The sequence below is a fragment of the Rhinatrema bivittatum genome, chromosome 7, assembly GCF_901001135.1.
Source record: "Rhinatrema bivittatum chromosome 7, aRhiBiv1.1, whole genome shotgun sequence".
In the NCBI taxonomy this organism is placed as follows: Eukaryota; Metazoa; Chordata; class Amphibia; order Gymnophiona; family Rhinatrematidae; genus Rhinatrema; species Rhinatrema bivittatum.
The window spans coordinates 107,660,578-107,681,294 of record NC_042621.1 but is presented as its reverse complement, the minus strand read 5'-3'; the positions used below and the strand labels follow the sequence as shown (position 1 = coordinate 107,681,294).

The 20,717-nt window shown below is 47.9% G+C and overlaps 1 protein-coding gene across 1 annotated transcript in view; it reads left to right on the top strand.

Moving 5' to 3' along the window:
- AARS (alanyl-tRNA synthetase) overlaps positions 1 to 19,054 on the top strand; it is a 163,333-nt gene extending 144,279 nt beyond the window's left edge. Inside the window, 3 exon segments of the mRNA XM_029608901.1 lie at positions 1,995 to 2,081; positions 4,521 to 4,634; positions 18,276 to 19,054. Coding sequence (XP_029464761.1) covers positions 1,995 to 2,081; positions 4,521 to 4,634; positions 18,276 to 18,458 — 384 coding nt within the window. The 3' untranslated portion in view covers positions 18,459 to 19,054.
- Positions 19,055 to 20,717: the final 1,663 nt, after the last annotated feature.

The window sequence follows — 20,717 nt, the reverse complement described above, 5'->3', positions numbered from 1 at the left end:
GTGCACTCCCGTTCGGGCTTGCAACAGCGCCCAGGGTCTTCACCAAGGTGATGGTGATGGTAGCAGCAGCCCTGCGGTGGAGCTGCCGGCAATTCCAGACTTAGGTGCTTCTGAGGCTAATGCACGGGAACTTTGGCTGTTGGACATCCGTAGAGCTTTGCTGCGATAGCTCAAAGTCACAAATGATTTTAGGAGGTCTGATCATCTTTTCATTTTGTGGAGTGGTCCGAAGAAGGCTACCCAGGCTTCCAAGACTACCATTGAAGGTGGCTTAAAGAAGCTATTGGGTCTGCATACATCTTCAAGGGTCGGCAAGTGCCGGAAGGTTTGAGGGTTCACTCTGCTCTGTCTCAGGCAACCTCTTGGGCAGAGGTTCAGTTGGTTTCTCCACCGGAAATTTGTAGAGTGGTGACTTGGAAGTTGCTGCAAGTCGCTGCATACCTTTGCAATGCATTATTGGATGGATGTGGGGGATCCAGAGTATCGGTCATTTGACGAGAGTATCTTGCGAGTGGGACTCTCCAGGTCCCATCCTCATTAGGGAGCTTTGGTACATCCCAGGAGTTTGGATTAATCCGGGTACGTATAGGGAAAGGAAAATTGGTTCTTACCTGCTAATTTTCATTCCTCTATTACCACGGATCAGTCTAGAACCCACCTGACTTATGGAACTGGAGAGTCGTCCGCTCAGCTGTAGTATTTTTGAGATAGCAGAAGACTTATCTACCAAGTTTTTATTCAAGTTTTTTACCAGTGTTTTTGGAAGTTTTTTTTCCATTTTTTTTGTCTGCACGTTATGTTGGATTTGACTTGGGTACAGGTCAATACTGAGGAACTGCAGGTGGCACCAGAGTATATGAAGCACTATCAGTTTAACTTTCCCCGTCTCCATCTACTGGCACAGATGAATAAACCCAGGAGTCTGGACTGTTCCGTGGTACTACAGGAATGAAAATTATCAGGTAAGAACCAATTTTCCTTTCCTCTAGGACAAGCAAGATGGTAGTCCTCACAGATGGGTGACATCATCAGATGAAGCCCAGCATGCCACTATCTGCGCATCTAAGAGGGGTCCCTCTTCAGTCTTTTTTTCCCGCAAAGTAGTTGCCTTGCAGTGGTGGAGCTCTGCTTTTTAGTGTTTCTTCAAAAAGTGTTCCTGGTCTCTTTTTTTGACTCTGTGTCTGCGCCTGGTCCCTCTTCTCCAGTCGGTGCCCCGTCCAGCGGCGTCGTAGGTGTGTGTTTGTCCCTTCGTTGCGGTCGATTCCTGGCATGTTGCTCCTCGGTGGCCGCTGGCCATCAACCACTTGCCGGCTGTTTTTTATGGTGCCCCCAGTTCCTGCAGACCAATGTCTATCACTAATCCGCATGAGGTTTGTATCCTCTGGGGGCGTCGCATGATGTCCGGGGGTTCCATCTGTGCGATCAGATGATCCCCAAAGGCCGTTGTGCCCGGCTGGATAAAATGGAAAAGCCTTTTGGAACCAAAAAGTCTGATCCATCTACTCCAGCGTCAGAGGTGTCGGTACCTATAGGCCGAGGGGAGCCGTTAGATATGCCATCCCTTTCCACTCTCCCAGTGGGCCCGTCTCAAGAGAGAGGAGCTGGAGATGGGCTATCTTTTTGGTGTCATCGCATTCCAAGATTTTGGGATCTTCAGCTTCCTTGGTGCTGGGGAAAGACCGGGCCGAGCACCACGGAAAGTCCCACATACATCTTGGGAGAACACCAGTTACAGGTAAGCAACTCTGCTTTACAAGACTTATAGATAATGCCTCACTGTTTCCATGAAGATATCTAAGATTCATCTTTATTTGATCTTTTTCACCTTGAAGTTCTGAATTTCAGAATTGCTGTACCGTCAAGATACATTCTCCCTTCTGTAGCAACATGACTGACAGATTAATATACATCTTGGAAGTGGGAGAGAGTAACCCATGGAAATATTTCTCCCCATGCTTTGAGCTTAAACAGCCTTCCTACTTTGTATCTTTCAGGTGCTGGAAAAGACAAAGCAGTTGATCGAATCTCACCCAAACCAGTCTCTGCTGATCATGGAAATGGAGAGCGGGGCTTCTGCCAAGGTAACCAGAACAGTAGCAGACAGTCTGCCCAGATCTGTGTGTCGACCTTCTTTGCATTAAATATCTGATTCCTTATCCTGCCAGACCAGTCTAGGGTTAATATTAGTTTGTCATCAAATGGAGACAGAACTTTTCCAGAGATGACATTACTACTAATATTGGTGCAGCATGGTCATATATCAGTGTTGTGTTTCCAGCAGCTGGAAACACGTGTCTGGATAGCGCAGCAGGATTCATAGCTCCCAGATCTTGGATTTCAGGCCTTTTTCCTTAGTAGAGCAGGTTTTATCTGCTCCCAGGACATCTGTTTTTGGGCTGGTAAAGCAGATTCTTATTTCCCAGTCTATAAGTCATTTGATTTGTTCCCCTGGTAAAGCAGTCTCCTAGACAGGTTTGCAGGGTTCTAGCTAGGCCCTAGTTGAGCAGAGGAGATTACACCCAAGGGGACCCTTGGGCAGGGCTTCTCTTTTCCTTGCCCCTATTTGTCTGCATGCTTCTGGTCTTTACTCGTTGTATGGAAGCAGCTTGTTAATATATTATAACTGTTAAAAAAAAAAAAAAAAAAAAAAAAGCAAAGGAAAAGACCAGAGAGGTAAGATGCTAACCTCAGCAACTGTAGGAACAGAGGGATTGTGCAGTGGCAGTGCAGCCCTCCTGCTCCTTTTTGCTCTGAATGCCTTAGCAAAGAGAGTGCCCAAATTGCAGCCAACTCTCACATGAGTGTTCTTATTCACAGATGGCTCGGTCAGCCATAGTAAAGCGATTGCCCACATCTCAGTCAGTTTGCTTGTATTTTCTGGCCAACAGAAGGCCCATTCCAGAAGGGTGTGGAGCTGCTCAGCAGTGGTCATGTTTAGCAGTCAGTACTGCAGGGGAGGCTGGAACCGGCATGACAGTCTCATTGCTGATTCCCTGTACGTACCCAGATCAGATGGAGACAGACTAAAACTGAAAGGGTATCCTATATCAAGAGAGAGCTTACCCTGCAGCCCTTCAGTATTTGTCAAGAGCAGATGCGACAGCTCACCCTGCGGTTCCCTGTTCGTGCCAGGATCAGTCCAGACTGCTGGGTTGTGTCTCCCTTCCAGCAGGTGGAGTCAGAGAAAAAAAGTTCAAGGCACCCTATGATAACCCAGTATGCCACCTACGATCCCCCAGTATTTCTCTGACTCCAGCAGATGAAGGAAGACATACCCTGCGGTCCTGATCCTTTCTAAAATTGAGTGTTTCTTTCTATTAAGAACAAGGGGGTTCCTTAATCCTTGATGATCGTTGACTAGATCAACCTTAGTAAGTACTTGAAATAAAAATCCTTTTTTTTTTTTTTTTTACATTAATGAGAACAGTGGGCTCTGTGCCAACAAGCCTTGATACCCGGAGGAAGTTGTTAATACCCGGAAGGGGGGATTTACCGGTGGGCCGGTCTCTCCCCCCTCCGATTCCAGAGACGCTTAATTGCTTTGAAGGGAGCTAATTTTTTGTAACATTCCAGGGAGGAACATTACCCTGATGCAGTGGCTCCATTTTTTGTAAAAGGAAAAAAAAAAAAGGCCTGTTCTCACTACCCGGCACTGGAGAAACTTACTGATTTTTTTTTTTTTTCTCTCTCTCTCTCCTTTTGTCTGCCATGCCGCGGGGGTCACAGTGTTCGGCCTGTGGAGAGCCGGCAGCGCGGCTCTCCCGCGACAGCCTCTGTTATCGTTGCCTCCCCGGGGGCGAAGGGACTTCTGATCTGCCTGTTTCAGGCAGAAGAACGTCTCTGCCGCGTGCACGCGGCTCAGGCAGGGCTCAAACGGCTCCTCTCCATCGGCCTGACCCGTCCCCGCTAAGCGCGGGAACAGCAGCCATTTTGAATTCTTCGGGCGCCTATGCTGCACAATGGGGGAGGGGATCTTCCTCTGCCGCTTTCCCCTCCTAATTTAAGCCCTGAAAGACCTGTACTAGTGGAATTGGAAGCCCTGCCTCCTTCTGCCTTGCCCGCGTGGGGGTCTTAAAGAGGCAGCATCCTTTCTCTTCACAGTTTATTTTACTGCTACACAAAGCCTATTTGGAGGCAGAGGCAGATTTAGATGGCCAGCAGTCCCCACCGGCTAAGGTAGGATGGGAGAGTTATCTTGTATTTCTAGCCGCCATAGCAGTCTTTCTGTTTTTTTGTTTTCTGATTAAGAAAATTCAATGTGATACAAACTGTATAATGTTTGAACTTTCTCAGTTATTGTTTTCAAATTTAACTACTAGCTATATTGTTGTATCTTGCTAAGTATATATCGCGTTATTGATAAAAATATTTAAAAAGGATATTAGCATGTGACTGTACTACAGCAGTGTTAGTAATAGTGATATTGTAACTGGAAACAGTGTGTTCTGTCTCCATCTGCTAGTAGTGGTATGAACCTACAAGTCTGGGTAAGATTAAATTTCTTCTTCTTTCCTCTATAGGCCTTGAATGAATCTCTAAAGCTGCTCAAGACTTATTCCCCTCAGACTGCTGCCATGCTGTTCTCAGTTGACAGTGAAGCTGGAAAGATCACCTGTTTATGCCAAGTACCTCAGGTACAGTGTACTAGGGTGCTTTTGCTCACACTCTACATTTGAAGTGCTTCTTAAGATTTTGAAAATGTATTAAGATTTGGGCCTGCATCTTCCAGTGCATCTGGGTCCTACACTGCAGCTCATTCTATTGTTCTACTGCTGAGATCCACATAGTTCTGCCAAAACACCTCACTGTAAATTAATTATACCATGTCCTCTTTCATGCTCTGTATGCACCAAGAGTACTGTGTACAGATCATTGATTTGATACCAAAGGTTTCTCCTGTATTTGGACCTAGAAACCATCTCTAGCTTGAACTCAGCTGGGTAATGCTATGGTACAGAGAACTTCCTGCTCTGTTTGGCTTTGATGTCTATGGTGATCTCACTGTACATGTCTATCTCTTCTGAATTCTGAACAGAAAAGCTGCTCTTGAGGTAAATGGGCAGAAGTAGTAAAAGTTGCAGAATGATGAAGTCTGGTATAATTGTGATATTAGCATCTGTTTTGAATTGAGATCCTGCAAAGTCATGAAAGCCTGAATCATTTATTTAAAATTGAGAAAGATGGAAAACTTAAAGCAATTTTCCCTGTACGTACCCGGATCAGTCCAGACTCCTGGGTTTTGCCTCCCCTCCAGCAGATGGAGACAGAGAAAGTTTGACAGACTCTGCCTTATATGCCAGGGTGCCACCCACAGTCTGTCAGTATTACTCTATCTCCAGCAGATGGTGGAAGTGCAAAACTCACAGTCTGGTTCTGGTTACTTGAGAAAAAAATATATAGATAATAGTAAAATAGTTAAGATAAATTTTAAAAAAACAAAGCAAAACCAAGCCATCAGGAAAAACAGCTGGAGAACGTCCTTCTGCCTCTCGTTGTCAGGTCCTGAGGGGACCATCCCCACTGGTGTTTGAGGCGGCAGCGGCTAAGAGTTGAGGGCCCTTTTGCCTTTGTGCAGCAGTGTCTGGGGTGATACTGGGGAGCCCAGATCACTCACCCCAGCGGGATCAACCCAGGATTACCTGGGCAAGTTTCAAGTAAAAAAAAAAAAAAAATTTTTTTTTTTTTGCTGACCAGTTTGTTTTTTTTCTCCTGGGGGTCTCCCTTATCTCTCTGCCGCGGTGGTTGGGGAGAGCTTGTTCCTTTTTATTGCCGTTTTTTGCCAGATTGAAAAAAAAATGCTTCTTGGTTTCCTTTCTCATGCCGCGCAGAGCAATGTGCAATGCGTGCGGCTCCGGGCAGGTGGCCTATCAAGAGATGGCCTGTGTTCGGCCTGCCTCCCCGGAGGCGAGGGAGCATCTGTGGTCGCTGGGGGGGGGTCATGCTCCTTGGGCAGTCCGTTTCGCTGGCTTTCGGAGAGCTGCCAGCTCCTCCTCCCAGCTCGTTCCTGCTGAGCGCAGGAAACGGCGCCATTTTAGGTGCCTTCACTTCAGCGACGCAGCTTGCGTTGGGGGAAGGGAATCTGCCGCCTGTGTTATCGCCCCAGCAGCCAGCTCTGTGGCCGAGATCTCCTGTGCTGGCTGACTCAAATGCCCAGGGAGATGACACTGACATAGATTCTGAAGGCTCTTCATCTTTTTCATCAGATTTTGTTTTGTTAATGCACAAGGCCTTTAAGGCCAGGAAAGCAAACAAAAAGCAGTCTTACTACCAAGCCGGCTTCCTTGCCTCTGCTCCCCAAGGCAGGAAAGCGGTCCGCGTCTCAGGGGACAGGAGGGTCCCCAAAAGCGAAGCGCCCGAACCGTGGCCCCGCAGGACGACTCGGACACATCTTCAGACACAGCAGATCACCCTGAAGATGTGCTGCTGGTCCCCTTCACCCTCCACCCCCAAGGTGGGTGGAGGGTGAAGGGGACCAGCAGCAGAGTGCTGCTCACGAGTCCCATGTCGTCGAGGGAGATGACCCGAAGGTAGTTCGTCTATTTAGGAAGGAGGAGCTAGGTCCTCTCATTCCCTCTATTTTGCGGGAATTGGGAATTGAGGCTCTGCAAGAAGAATCTCGTTTCGGATCTATGGATCCTGTTTTACTGGGCCTGAGGGGTCCTTCTACGTCTTTCCCTTTCCATTTCTTGGCTACGGACCTTACTATTCAGGGAATGGGACACCCCAGATCTGGGGTTGAAAGCCACAAAAGCAATGGATAAGCTATATCCTCTGCTTGAGGAAGCTTTGGAGATTCTTCGAGTTCCAAAGGTGGATGCCGCAGTATCAGCAGTAACAAAAAAGACCACTATCCCAATCACGGGGTCAACGGCCCTCAAGGATTTGCAGGATCGAAAGCTGGAGTTGCAGCTTAAGAAGATCTTCGGGGTCTCTGCACTGGGAGTCCGAGCAGCAATGTGTAGCAGTTTTTCTTTGAGAGCGGACCTAAGCTGGGTACAGCAGTTACAGGCCAATGAATCACTGTCTGAAGGAGAAGCTCTTCAGGCTGGGCGTCTTGAGGCTGTGATTGCTTATAGCATGGATGCCCTTTATGACCTCTTACGGTGTTTAAAATCATGAGAGGTCTAGAACGGGTAGATGTGAATCGGTTATTTACTCTTTCGGATAGTAGAAAGACTAGGGGGCACTCCATGAAGTTAGCATGGGGCACATTTAAAACTAATCAGAGAAAGTTCTTTTTTACTCAACGCACAATTAAACTCTGGAATTTGTTGCCAGAGGATGTGGTTAGTGCAGTTAGTATAGCTGTGTTTAAAAAAGGATTAGATAAGTTCTTGGAGGAGAAGTCCATTACCTGCTATTAAGTTCACCTAGAGAATAGTTACTGCCATTAGCAATGGTAACATGGAATAGACTTAGTTTTTGGGTACTTGCCAGGTTCTTGTGGCCTGGCTTGGCCACTGTTGGAAGCAGGATGCTGGGCTTGATGGACCCTTGGTCTGACCCAGTATGGCATTTTCTTATGTTCTGCTGTCTCGGCGCATAGATTGTTGTGGTTAAGAAACTGGTCTGCGGATGTCCCTGCCTTTTAAAGGCAAACTGCTGTTTGGGAAGGATTTGGAGGACATGATTCAGTCCCTGGGCGAGAATAAGGTCCATAGGCTACCGGAAGATAAGCCGAGATTGAGAGGGTCTTTTTCCTCTAAGTCTTGCTTTCGTGGGGATCGAAGATCTCGAGCGCCCCAAACGTCCTCTTCCTCCTTTTGGCAGAATTCTGGCAGACAGCAGTTGTGGTCTATCCTTTCATGGGTGACATTTTGGTAAACCTGGAAACACACAGTCCGCACAGGGAGGTAAGACCCCACAATGATGTGTGGCCGGTCCATTCCTCTGTTCCGGTCATAGGGGGGCTGACTGTCTCTGTTTTATGAGGAGTGGACCAAACTCACATCAGACCAGTGGGTTCTCTCTGAGATAAGACACGGCTATGCTTTAGATTTTGCACATTGGCTCAGACACCAGTTTCTGGTCTCTCCATGAGGCTATGCGACGAAGCGTCGGGCAGTAAAAGACACGTTGCAACGCCTCATCGACCTCGGGGCGATCGCGCCAATGCCTCCGTCGCAGCAACGAAAGGGATGCTACTCCATCTACTTTGTTCCAAAAAAAAAAAAAAAGAGGGGACCTTTCGGCCCATTCTCGATCTAAAGCGGGTAAACAAATATCTTCGGATATCCCGTTTCCGCATGGAGATGCTGCGGTTTGTCATTGTGTCAGTTCGACAGAGGGAATTTCTCACATCACTAGATCTAACGGAGGCGAACTTGCACATTGCTGTCCGGGCCGACCACCAGAAGTTCCTGAGGTTTTCTATACTGGGACATCATTATCAGTTCCAAGCTCTGCCTTTCAGTCTTGCTACGGCGTCCAGGACATTTACCAAAATAATGGTGATGGTGACAGCGCATCTGCGCAAGGAAGGATTGTTGGTACATCCGTACCTGGATGACTAGCTGATTCGGGTGAAGTCAAAAGAGCTTTGCTACTCAGCGATCTGCCGGGTGCTTCAGCTACTACGAGCGCTCGAGCGGGTTGTCAACCTTGTCAAGAGTCGCCTAATTCCCTCTCAGCCTTTGGAATTTCTGGGAGCTTTATTCAACATGCAACAGGGATGAGTGTTTCTGACGTCCGAACGCATCACCAAATTACAAGGCCAAATTCAAGTCTTGTTGTCCAAGCATCCTCCGAAAGTCTGGGATTACTTGTGGGTCATGGGCTCAATGACGTCTACGCTGGAACTGGTTCCAAGGGCCTTTGCGCACATGCATCCTTTACAATCAGCATTGCTTTCCTGGTGGAATCCAGTTTCCGAACAATTTCATTTACCCCTGCCTCTGACAGAGGACGCATGGTCCAGTCTGGATTGGTGGCTTCTCTCGAGCAACTTGAGTCGTGAGATTCCCCTAGTGGTTCCAGAATGGACAGTAGTCACCATGGATGCGAGTCTTTCCGGTTGGGGAGCAGTGTGACTGGGGAAGGCCATGCAGGGCCAATGGTCTCAAGAGGAATCTCGCTGGTCCATCAATCATCTGGAGACCAGGGCAGTACGGCTGGCGTTTCAAGCCTTCTTTCCGATCCTCCAGAGAAAATCGATCAGAGTGTTGTCGAACAATGCGATCACGGTGGCATATATCAATCGCCAAGGAGGAACAAAAACCCAACCCATAGCATTGGAAGCTTGTCAACTGATAAGTTGGGCAGAGCAGAATCTGATCAGCATAGCCAGGGTCGACAACGTTCACGCGGATTTCCTTAGTCGACATCACCTCGATTCCGAGGAGTGGGAATTGGCCGACGAGGCAGTTCAGCTCATCTGCAACACGTGGGGCATGCCTTGCATGGATCTCATGGCGACGTTCCAGAATTCCAAGGCCCCATGCTTCTATGCTCACCACAGGAACACGGGAGTGGAGGGAGTAGATGCTCTGGCACTTCCCTGGCTGTCGAATGTCCTGCTCTACTTATTCCCACCTTGGCAAAGTGCTCAGGCGAATAGAACTACACCTGACAGACGTGATCCTGGTGGCTCCCGAATGGCTGCGTTGTCATGGTTTGCGGATCTCGTCAATCTGGCGGTGGCGGGGTCCTCTGCGGTTTCCGAATCTTCCAGGTCTGCTGCATCAGGGACCCATCTGTTTTGACCAGGCGGATCGCTTCTCTCTAGCGGCATGGCTTTTGAGAGGCAGCGGCTGAAGGACAAAGGGTATTCGGATGCGGTAGTGACTATACTTTTGAGATTGCTTAAAACTTCCACTTCCCTGTTTTATGTTCAGATATGGAAAGTCTTTGAATCTTGGTGCATGGAGCGACAGATTGTCCCTACCCAAGCGTCCATGCCAGATATTTTGTTTCCTTCAAGCTGGGTTAGCTAAGGGCTTATCGTGTAGTTCCTTGAGGGTGCAGGTGGCAGCCCTTGGTTGTTTACGTGGTACCATACAGGGGGTAGCGCTGGCTGCGCATCCATATGTCTCTCGCTTTCTCAGGAGAACGAATCATTTGCGTCCTCCAGTAAGACACCCTTGTCCGTCTTGGAACTTGAACTTAGTCCTCACGGTTTTGTGTGCTGCACCCTTTGAGCCTTTAAAATGGGTGACGTTGAAAGTAGTGTTTCTGGTGGAAATTTCTTTGGCTCATAGAGTGTCCGAGCTTCAGGCATTATCATGCAGGGAGTCTTAAGGATTTCTGATTCTGGAGTATTCTTGCGAACGGTTCCTTCCTTTCTTCCAAAGGTAGTTTCCTCATTTCATTTGAATCAATCAGTGGAACTTCCGTCTTTTTCGGATCTGGATCGGTCAGATCCCCTTTGTAAAGATTTAAGGAAGTTGGATGTTCGCAGGGTGTTACTATTTTTTTGGAAGTTACCAACAGTTTTAGGGTCTCGGATCATCTTTTTGTGCTCTGGAGTGGCCCAAAAAGGGGTAATATGGCATCTAAGACCACGATAGCTCGATGGCTGAAGGAAGCTATAAATTCTGCATATTTGCTACTTGGTAAGCTCTTGCCATTAGGACTTTGGGCACATTCTACCCATTCTCAAGCGGCTTCCTGGCGGAATGTCAACAGGTTTCGCCTCAGGAGATTTGCAGAGCAGCTACTTTGAAATCCTTACATACCTTTGCAAGGCATTACAGGCTGGATGTCCAAGGACCCGGCTGCGGAAGGATTTGGAGGAAGTGTGCTGAGGGCGGGCCTCTCCGGATCCCATCCCAGGTAAGGAAAGTTCTGGTACATCGCAGGAGTCTGGACTAATCTGGTTATGTACAGGGAAAAGAAAATTGGTTCTTACCTAATAATTTTCGTTCCTGTAGTACCACAGATCAGTCCAGAGTCCCACCCGCTTGGCGCATAGAGGTCATGGAGAGTCCGCTCTTTCAGCATTTGTTTACTTTCTGGTCTACAGATCAATATTCTTTAGCCTAATGAATGGGTCTGGTTCACAGTTGGGGTTAGTGATCCCATTCGAGTTTATGGTTCATGTATATACCGTGTTTCCCCGAATATAAGACAGCGTCTTACTTTCTTTTTACCCCCAAAAGTCCCACTATGTCTTACTTTCAGGGTATGTCTTATATTGGAAAAAGTCTAATTTTTTAAATACCTGTCGGAGGGCCGCGTGGGTCCAGGCGGCGGGAGCCGGGTGGTCGCATGTTACCGTAAATCTAGGCCGCGGGCGGGTGGGCGCTTGTTCCAGGCGGCGGCGGCGGGGGGGGGGGGGGCGGGTGGACGCGCGTTAAATCTAGGCCGCGGGCGGGTGGGCGCTTGTTCCAGGCGGCGGCGGCGGGGGGACGCGCGTTAAATCTAGGCCGCGGGCGGGTGGGCGCTTGATCCAGGCGGCGGGTGGACGCGCGTTAGTTCGAGACGGGCGGCGGGTGGTCGCGTGTTAAATCTAGGCCGGGTCGCACAGGCGCGCATTCATTCACTGCAGGTGGGGGCTGCCCCAGCCCCCACCGGCAGTGAATGAATGCGACCCCTGCGATTCGATGCTCAAGGCAGTCACATGCCGTGACGTCACGGCATGTGACTGCCTTGAGCATCGAATCGCAGGGGTCGCATTCATTCACTGCCGGTGGGGGCTGGGGCAGCCCCCACCTGCAGTGAATGAATGCGCGCCTGTGCGACCCGGCCTAGATTTAACACGCGACCACCCGCCGCCCGTCTCGAACTAACGCGCGTCCACCCGCCGCCTGGATCAAGCGCCCACCCGCCCGCGGCCTAGATTTAACGCGCGTCCCCCCGCCGCCGCCTGGAACAAGCGCCCACCCGCCCGCGGCCTAGGTAACACGCGACCACCCGGCTCCCGCCGCCAGCCGCCTGGACCCACGCGGCCCTCCGACAGGTATTTAAAAATAATTTTTTTACTACGTCTTACTTTCGGGGGATGTCTTACATTAGCCGACCCCCCTAAAATTCCCACTACGTCTTACTATCAGGGGTGTCTTACTATCGGGGAAACACGGTAGTTAGTTTGGTTTTGATCCATTCTGCTTTGACACTGAATAATACTGACAGACTGTGGGTGGCACCCTGGCATATAAGGCAGAGTTTGTCAAACATTCTCTGTCTCCATCTGCTGGAAGGGAGGCAAAACCCAGGAGTCTGGACTGATCCGTGGTACTACAGGAACGAAAATTATCAGGTAAGAACCAATTTTCTTTTTATAACTCTTCAATTTAGTCATGTTTAAAAACAAAATACTGTTCAATGTCACAGCAATTTTCCAAAGGATACAAGATACATCAAAAAGATGGCGCATCTGTGCTTCAGGACAAAAAGCCACTGCTACTGTAATAAGGATATTTTAAACCATTTTCCTCCATTTAAAGTCAAGTTCATCACAGCAGAGAAGGGAACATTATCTTGCAAAAGCTAACACTAATAAAATGTACTGCTAGCTTGCATGTGTCTGAAACAAGGGCACATTACCCTCTGTGAGAGACAGGAACTTTCCTAAGGTGCTTTGATTCTAAGGAATCTTCTGGTCAGCTAAGATCCGGGGAATGTCATCAGAACATTCTCAAACCCTTCTTTTCCTCTTTTGCCTTAGATTCTGCAGTTCCTGTTTGTACCCCAGATCAGTCCAGTCCAGATCAGTGGGTTTTGCATCCCTATCAGCAGATGGAGGCAGAGAATAAAAACTTTTCAGGCACTGCTGCATAACCGAGAGTGCAACCTGCAGTCCCTCCGTATTGAGCTGTATTTCTCTGTCTCTAGCAGATGAGTTAGAAAAAAAAAAAGTTTTAGATTAGAATAGAGAGAAGAAAAGGTTTCAAGAAACGTTCCCTGAGGTTTTAGGTAGCTTTGTGGACCATCCCTCAGGTTGAGCTGGGCAAGTGGGGGATTGGCAATCCCTGAGCAGCTTTAGCCCGCAGCATCCAGGGGTCTGAAAGCCAGGGGTCCTGGTTCCCTCTTTCCTCCTAAAGGCTTCTTCCCCAAGGCTTTCTCCAGCAGCAGGGAAGTATTTAATTTATTCTGCCTGGCGGTTTATTCTTTGGTGGCTGATATGTCTTTAAACAAAAAAAAAAAAAGCAACTGAAGATTGAGTGGCTGGCCATCGGGCATTGCGGAAGCATAGCTGGCCTTCGGGAGGAGGGGGGGAAGCTGAGTGCTCGTGACAGCTGGAGAGTCAGGGCAATGTTTGTTTTCAGCTCTGGGAGAGCATTGGGGGCTGTGTGCGAGTCAGGGCAATGTTTTCAGCTCTGGGAGAGCATTGGGGATGTGTGCTTGGCTGTGAATTCGTTCCGTGATTGCCTGCCGCACTAAAATGCTGACCAGACTCAGCCACATGTAAGCATAATAACGCTGGCATCTACCGAGCACGGGAAACTGTCAGGTCTTTAGCGCCAATCGCGTTTGGCTTATTTCAGCCGCGCTATGCCGAGAATGTGCTATTGGAGGGGAAGGATCCTCCGAGAGTGCGGTAGGCATTAGAAGATCCACTTGTTCCCAAGGCCCTGTCAGGGAAACCCTGGGAAGGCATGGTGTTTGCAGCTTGGCAGGCAGGATGAAGGCACCTAGCAAGAGACTAGCAGATTCTTGGGAGCCTAGGGATTCCCCTCCCCTGCTTTCACCAGCAATCCAGACCAAGTTCGATGATCAGGGGAAGGATTTTCAGGTTGAGGGAGTAGAGCCAGATAAGGGAAACTTATGTGGAAGATTTTTCCACAGATTTTATCTTGCTTCTGCACAAGGGGCCTATCTGGCCAGGAAAGGTGCAGGAGGTAAAAGATGTCTGAATCAGCCACAGCATCCATCTAAGGGGTCCTCGAACAAAGGTTTGAGGGACCTACTTTGCCATTTGGGCCTTGCCCATCCTGATGGAGACTGTGAATCTGAAGAATTAGATGATTAGCAGGATGGACTGGGTGTTGCTCTGGGGGGATGATCCTGGAAACGACCCAGTGGGTAGGAACTGTGACGGGAACAAGGATCTTGCGGACCCAACGAGGTTCCGATTGTGCTGTGCGATGACCCAGGTGTGGTTTGTCTGTTCCGCAAAGAGGAGTTGAAGCCACTTATTCCCCAGATGCTAAAAGAGCTAGGTATTGAGATTAAGGAGGAGTTTGATAATGAAGGGGTGGATCCCATGCTGGATGGGCTGCGAGGCCTGCCTAAGGCTTTTCTGCTGCCTAAGAAGGTTAAGAAACTGGTGAACCGGGAATGGAACTTTCCGAAAATGGGGCTCAAGGTGTGACCAGTGCAATGGCGAAGTTATACCCTTTAACAGAGCATGCTTTGCAACTGTTAGTCTTGTCTAAAGTGGGTGCTGAGGTGTCGGCGGTCACCAAGAAGACAACCATTCCAGTGGTGGGGTTGGCTTCGTTAAAAGGATGCTCAAGACCATAAGCTGGAAATACAGCTGAAGAGGATGTTTGAGGTCTCGGCTTTGAGCCTACGGGCAGCAATCTGTGGTACTCTCATGCAAAAGGCTTGTTTGCACTGGGTGCAGAAGTCTCGAGAAGACCTTACCAGATTTCAGCTATGCTAGGCAGGCAGCCCAGGTTGAGGCTGGGGTTGCATATTTGGCCAACGCATTGTATGATTTGATCTGGACCTCATCCAGGAGTATGGTTGTGGCGGTATCAGCACGCTGACTTCTGTGGTTATGGAATTGGTCATCAAATATGTGGTCCAAGTCTCAGTTCTGTAATCTTCCTTTTAAAGGAAAGTTTTTGTTTGGAGAGGATCTGGAACAGTTGAAGCATTTGGGGAAGTCAAAGGGGAACAAGCAGCCGGAAGATAAGACCATGGGGGAAGACTTTCCTGGCTCGCACCCGTTTTTAGGATACGAGACAGTTTCATCCCAACAAGAGCTCTTCGGTGTCCTTGCAGAAGTAGGGATTGGGAAGGTAGCAGACTTTCGGGGTTCCCAAAGACCCCCCAGCATTGATAGTTCCGGTGCCCTGACCGGAACGAAGTCTTTGCAATGAAGCCAGGATGGTCCACTCTCTCGGATAGGCTGTCTGAACATGCCTAATACGATTTTACGAGGAGTTAACCAAGATCTCTTTGAACCAATGGATGTTAGAAGTGATAAGACACAGCTACACTTTAGAATTTTCTCGCTTCATCAGGGAAGCCTTCGTGGTCTCAAATTGCGTGTCCTGCGCAAGTATGAAGCCATTCAGGTGATGCTGCTTCGGCTTCAGCGGTTAGGCGCGATCATTCCAGTGCCATCAACAGAGCAGGGTCAAGGGACGTACTCTATTTACTTTGTGGTTCCCAAAAGGAGGGGAACCACAAGAAGATGAATGCGGTCTGTGAGTGCCTCGATTTTGTATGGAGACTCTATGGACAGTTTATAGCGGCAGTCCGTCTAGGGGAGATTTTTGCTTCGTTGACTTGCCAGAGGCATATTTACACTTAACCATATACGCAGATCATCAGAAATTTCTTTGTTTCATGGTGCTGGGGGAATATTTCTGATTTCTGGCCCTTCCATTCGGTCTAGAGACAGCACCACGCACTTTCATGAAGGTGAAGGTTGTGGTGGCTGTGGCGCTCCGATAGGAAGGGGTCCTAGTTCATCCTTAATTGGACTGGCTTATCCAAGCAAAGTCAGAGAAGGAATGTTGCCAGTTGGTTTGGAGGGTCCTGGAGATGTTGCAGTCTCTGGGCTGGGTGCTGACCCTAGGGAAGAGTCACCTGGTTCCAACCCAGATTTTGAAATACTTGGGAACGAGGTTCAACACCTGATTGGGATCTTGGAGAGGATTCTGGAGTTATAGTCACAGGTGGTCTGGCTTCTGCAACAGCCAATGCTCAGGCCCTGGGATTATCTTCAGGTGCTCGGTTCTATGGCATCTATGCTGGATTTGGTGCCTTTGCCCATATGCATCCATCCCGTTATAATCTGTTGGAGGAGATTCCTCTGCCCTTAGCGCTGCAGGGGGTTTCATCTCCAGTCTCTCATGGAGACAGTCTTAGCCCAATTTAGAGAAGGGACTGGATCTGGAGGTTCTAGACTGGGTCATGGTGACCACGGATGACAGCCTCAGAGGTTGGGGGGCGGTCTATTAAGGGTGGACAGCACAAGGACTGTGGTTGCCAGTAGAAGCTGCCTAGTCTATCAAGTGCTTAGAAACAAAGGCGGTACGGCAGGGCGATGGTGGAGTTCCTTCCGCAGGTTTGGAGTTGAATGGTCAGACTGTTCTCAGACGATGCAACAACAGTGGCATACATCAATTGGCAGGGCGGGATGAAGAGTTGAAGTGTGGCTGTGGATGCCCAGGAATTGTTTGTTTGGGCAGAAGGGATTGCGGCATCTCATGTGGCTAGAGTGGACAACGGAAAGGTGGATTTTCTCAGCAGGCAGCAATAGAATATGGGAAAATGAGAGCTATTAGAGGCTTTGGGATTGGTCCCTCCACTGTCAATAAAAAGACTATCCGCTTTTTTAGAATTCTGAAAGGACAGCTTTCTGAAAGGAGTTGGTCTTTTTGCTGACAACTGATATTGGAGGGACCAAGTGGCAGATTGACATTTTAATAATATTTTATTCACTCATTCACTGTCTTGCCAATTGGTTCCTGCCAATCCCCCTTTCAGAATTCTGAAAGAGGATTGATTCTTTCAACTGACATGCGACGTGAAGGGACCCAATCCATTGCCAGTTGAGGAGCAGTCCAATTGGAGGAGGTAAAGCCTTCTCTAGCAGGGTTTCCCACATTGGGAGGAGGGCTCAGGAGTTCAGCATGACCAATTAAAGGTTTTTTTTTAAGGGGAGGTGGTTAGGAGGAGACCCAGCCCTGCTGGGCCAACTTCATTTTAAGGTGGGGGAGAGCCTGAAAGGTCTAACCTGGACCTGCTAGGCCAGACCTCATTTTAACATGAGAAGAAGGGGTTTGGCAGTCTTGGGAGGAAGGGAGAACTTGCCAAGCTGACCCACTTGCCCAGCCCATGTGAGTGAGGTTTGGTGCCTTCCTCTTTACCATGGGAAGTTTATCTCCTGCCTCTGACCAGGCCTCCTTGCATTGCAGGGTAATAGCTAATAAGGCTTACTACCATGAAATTTACTTCACACGTGCTAAGCTTGCCATGGTTTTTTTTTTTAGTGTGTTTTTTTTTGGCACTAAAGCTCTTATTACATACCTGGGCAAGGTTAGTACTGAGAAACCCATGCTAAAACCCGAGTAAAAACCTGCGATAGGCTGAGTGTGGCTTATTACATTGGCTTCTAAGAGAGATTAGATCAGCCATAATGAGAAAGTGGTTCTTCTCTTATGTAGTATCTATCCTATGGAATGATCTGCCCAAAGATATTCCCCAGGGGACCAGTTTTTCACATAGAAACTTAAAACCTGGCTATTAGCACAAGCTTTCAGTTGATTGCTCAGGATAGCCATTGAGATAAATGGGGGAGAATGGTACTTGTTTGCTTTGAATTCTTTCTTTGAGTTAACGTTTTGTCCCTTCTCCTACCTACCCCCACTTTTTTGTAAATTAGTTGTTGAGTTTAGTGGTGCTTTTTAATTTTATGATTTTTGCAATCCAAGTTGGATATTTTTAGGCGGAATAAAACTGTAATAAAATAAATGACATTGTAGAAGGATTAGACAGGAAGGTATGGCGCTTTGCAGATCTGTAACCGTATTGGCACACTGTAGGAAATTTAAAAAAAAATGAGCAGAGATCTAGAAAAAGCTTGAAGTTGAATGCTTTCCAGTGAGACTTAACTAGAAAAGAGTGTTGTAGTTGGGGTGTTGAAGTCCAAGGGAGAGCAACAGTATATGAATGGAAGGCAGGTGTGGTAAGGGTACGGACGATGACCAAATATCTGGGGGCTATCGTGTTGTAATCTTCAGATTGTAAAGCAGTGAAACAATGGAGTGAAGAGAACCAGTTTAATGCTAGTGTGTATAAGAAAAGATATGACCAGTAGGAATAAGGTGGTGACAGTACTGCTGTACAAATCACCGATGAGACCTCAGCTGGAAAATTGTCCTATTCTGGAGATTACGCCTCCAGAAATTATCAACAGAGTAGACCATCAAGAGGAGGATTACCAAAGTGGTGCAGGTTCTGCACCATAAATTTACGAGGCAACAAGTTTAGGAACCTAAACTTATAAACCCTGGAAGAAGGTTACGATAGAGAAGTTGAAATACTTAAAAGTATTCAGTAGGTGGGAGAATGGCCAAACTAGATGGACCCTGTAGTCTTATCTGCCGTCATATTCTGTGCATTGATCTGAATGGCTCTTTCTCTTTTTCTGTCAGGACACTGCAAACAGAGGCCTAAAAGCCAATGAATGGGTGCACAAGGTGTCTGGGCTGATGGACGGCAAAGGAGGGGGCAAAGATGTGTCTGCTCAAGCAACGGGTAGAAATGTGGGCTGCTTACAGGAGGCCATGAAATTAGCCACCGAGTTTGCCAAACTGAAACTGAACTTGAAGAACTGAGCCCTACAGCATCTCTTGGGCTGGAGGCAGCCTGCAAGTGTGTACATTAGGGAACCAGACTTTTTCCTCATTCTAACAGATGCTCACTAGGATTTATTTTTTTTTTTGAAGGGGGAATTTTCAAAATAAAAGGGACACTTCCATTTGGCATGAGCTAAAGGAATAATGTTGTTTAATGTGATCATACAAATATTCAGCACTCTGCTAACAGTAATTAACTTCATACAGTTAAGCCAAGCATTGAATATTCATGTAATCATTTCAAAATGTCATGGTCCCTTCCATACAAGTCCCAGTGTACTGATCATTAAGAAATACAGTAACAGCCTGATGGTTTTAGAAAACTGTGCAGTAGTTTGCACAGCCTTTAAAGCCTTGTCTGCTACGTAAAAATTGTTTTATGTTCTTATCTGGGATAGAGCTGATAAAACGACCTTATGTGCCCAGGTAATCCTCTCTTTCTCCCCAGGAGTCCTATCAATGTATAATCTGAATGTTTTTCATTAACATTATTAAGATGTCCATATAGTGAGCACGTTAGTGCTGTTGCTGATCAAACTACTTGTATTTAGAATTAAACAAATTTATGATAAAGAAGGAAAATTTCTCATTTGTTTTTTTTTAGTTTTGTGGGGTTGGTGGGTAGGTGCCGTAATTCTTACACCCCTACGATATCCAGCCTGGCAGGGATGTTCCATACTAGCAGGCTGAGACTGACAATGGGAAGAGTGCCTATGGATGTCAATCATGTTGTTTTAAGTGCTCATGTTTCTCCTCTTCTCCCATTAATCGCCTTTTCCTTGTACGTACCCCGGATCAGTCCAGATGCCTGGGTTTTGCCCCCCCCCCCCCTCTAGCAGATGGAGACAGAGCAGTTATCAAAACAAACTCCACCTATAAATAGGCTGGTGCCACCTACAGTCCGGAGGTATTCTTCTTTCTCCAGCAGATGGGAAAGGTGCCAAACCTACAGTCTGGGCTTTGTGCTTAAGTTGATTATCTTGTGTTTAATAGTTTAGGGGACTTTTTTTGTCTTTGTTTCTGGATTTATTCAGCTTTATTTAAAAAGAATATACAAGAAAGGAGCTTGTGGCCGCACAGTGGTCGTTAGCCTCCCAGGGTGGTCGTTAGGTTCTGAGAGAGCCATCCCCCACTGGTCTGAGGCAAGCTGCTTCACAGGTCGCACCCAAGCTACTTATCTACTTAGCAGCTGGGTGGACACCGACACCGGGGAGCCTGGTTCACTCCACCCAAAGGGATAGCAACTTGGACCACTGCTGGGCAAGTTTTATAATTTAAAAAAAGTTTTGCTTTCGTTTTCTCCCGCGCCGGCTCTCTCTCCTTCACTCCCTGTCGCAGCGCAGTATTTGCCTTTCGTTTTGCTGTTTATTCATTGAATTTTCATTGAATTTTCTTTAATTTATTTTGTCTTTATTTTCCTGTCATGACTCTAAGCTGCGTTCGTCCGTTTGCCACGTGTGCGGGTCGGTCCGCGTACGGCTCTCCAGGGAGGGCCTTTGCTCAGCTTGCATCCGGGAGGGGCTGTCGGGAGCCAAAAAAAATATTAAAATGGCAAAACTAGTTAAATCAAAGTCTGCCCCAGTCCCGATTGGGACGTCTGCTGCAATTCACTCTGAAGCTGATCAGTTCCCGTTCAGCATGGAATGGGGACCATTTCCAGTCATTCAGGGTTGTGTCTAGTGCAGCGCTGGGGAAGGGGGTTTTTACCTCCTCCTCTTTCTCCCCAGCAAGGGGACAGGGAACCTTTACAGCCTAATTCCCCTGCAATGGAGGATAGCCTCGAGGGGGCCTCTGACTCCTCCTCTTCCTCTTTTTTTTGTCACAATTTGTGTTGTTGCTTCATAAAGCTTGCAAGGAGAGGAAGTTAGGGAAGCTGCAGTCTGGTAAAAAGGTCATTCCTCAAGGATATAAGCCCTTTGCTAAGAAAAGGTCTACCTCTAAGGGAGGTGCGGAGCCTGCTCAGCCTAAGCATCCCCATCGGTCAGGGGTTCCCCAGATTACTATGGATATTTCTAGTCAGGATTATGATCCAGATGACCTAGACCTACTGCCCAAGCCCCCACAGGGGGTGGATGTAGACCCTGATTTACAGCCCCAAGGCACAATGCATGGGGCGCATGCTGCGGAAGGGGATGACCCTAAGGTGGTGCGCCTCTTTAGAAAAGGAGGAGTTGGGTCCCCTTATTCCTTCTATTTTAGCTGAACTGGGCATTGAAGGTCCCCCTGAGGAAACTAAAC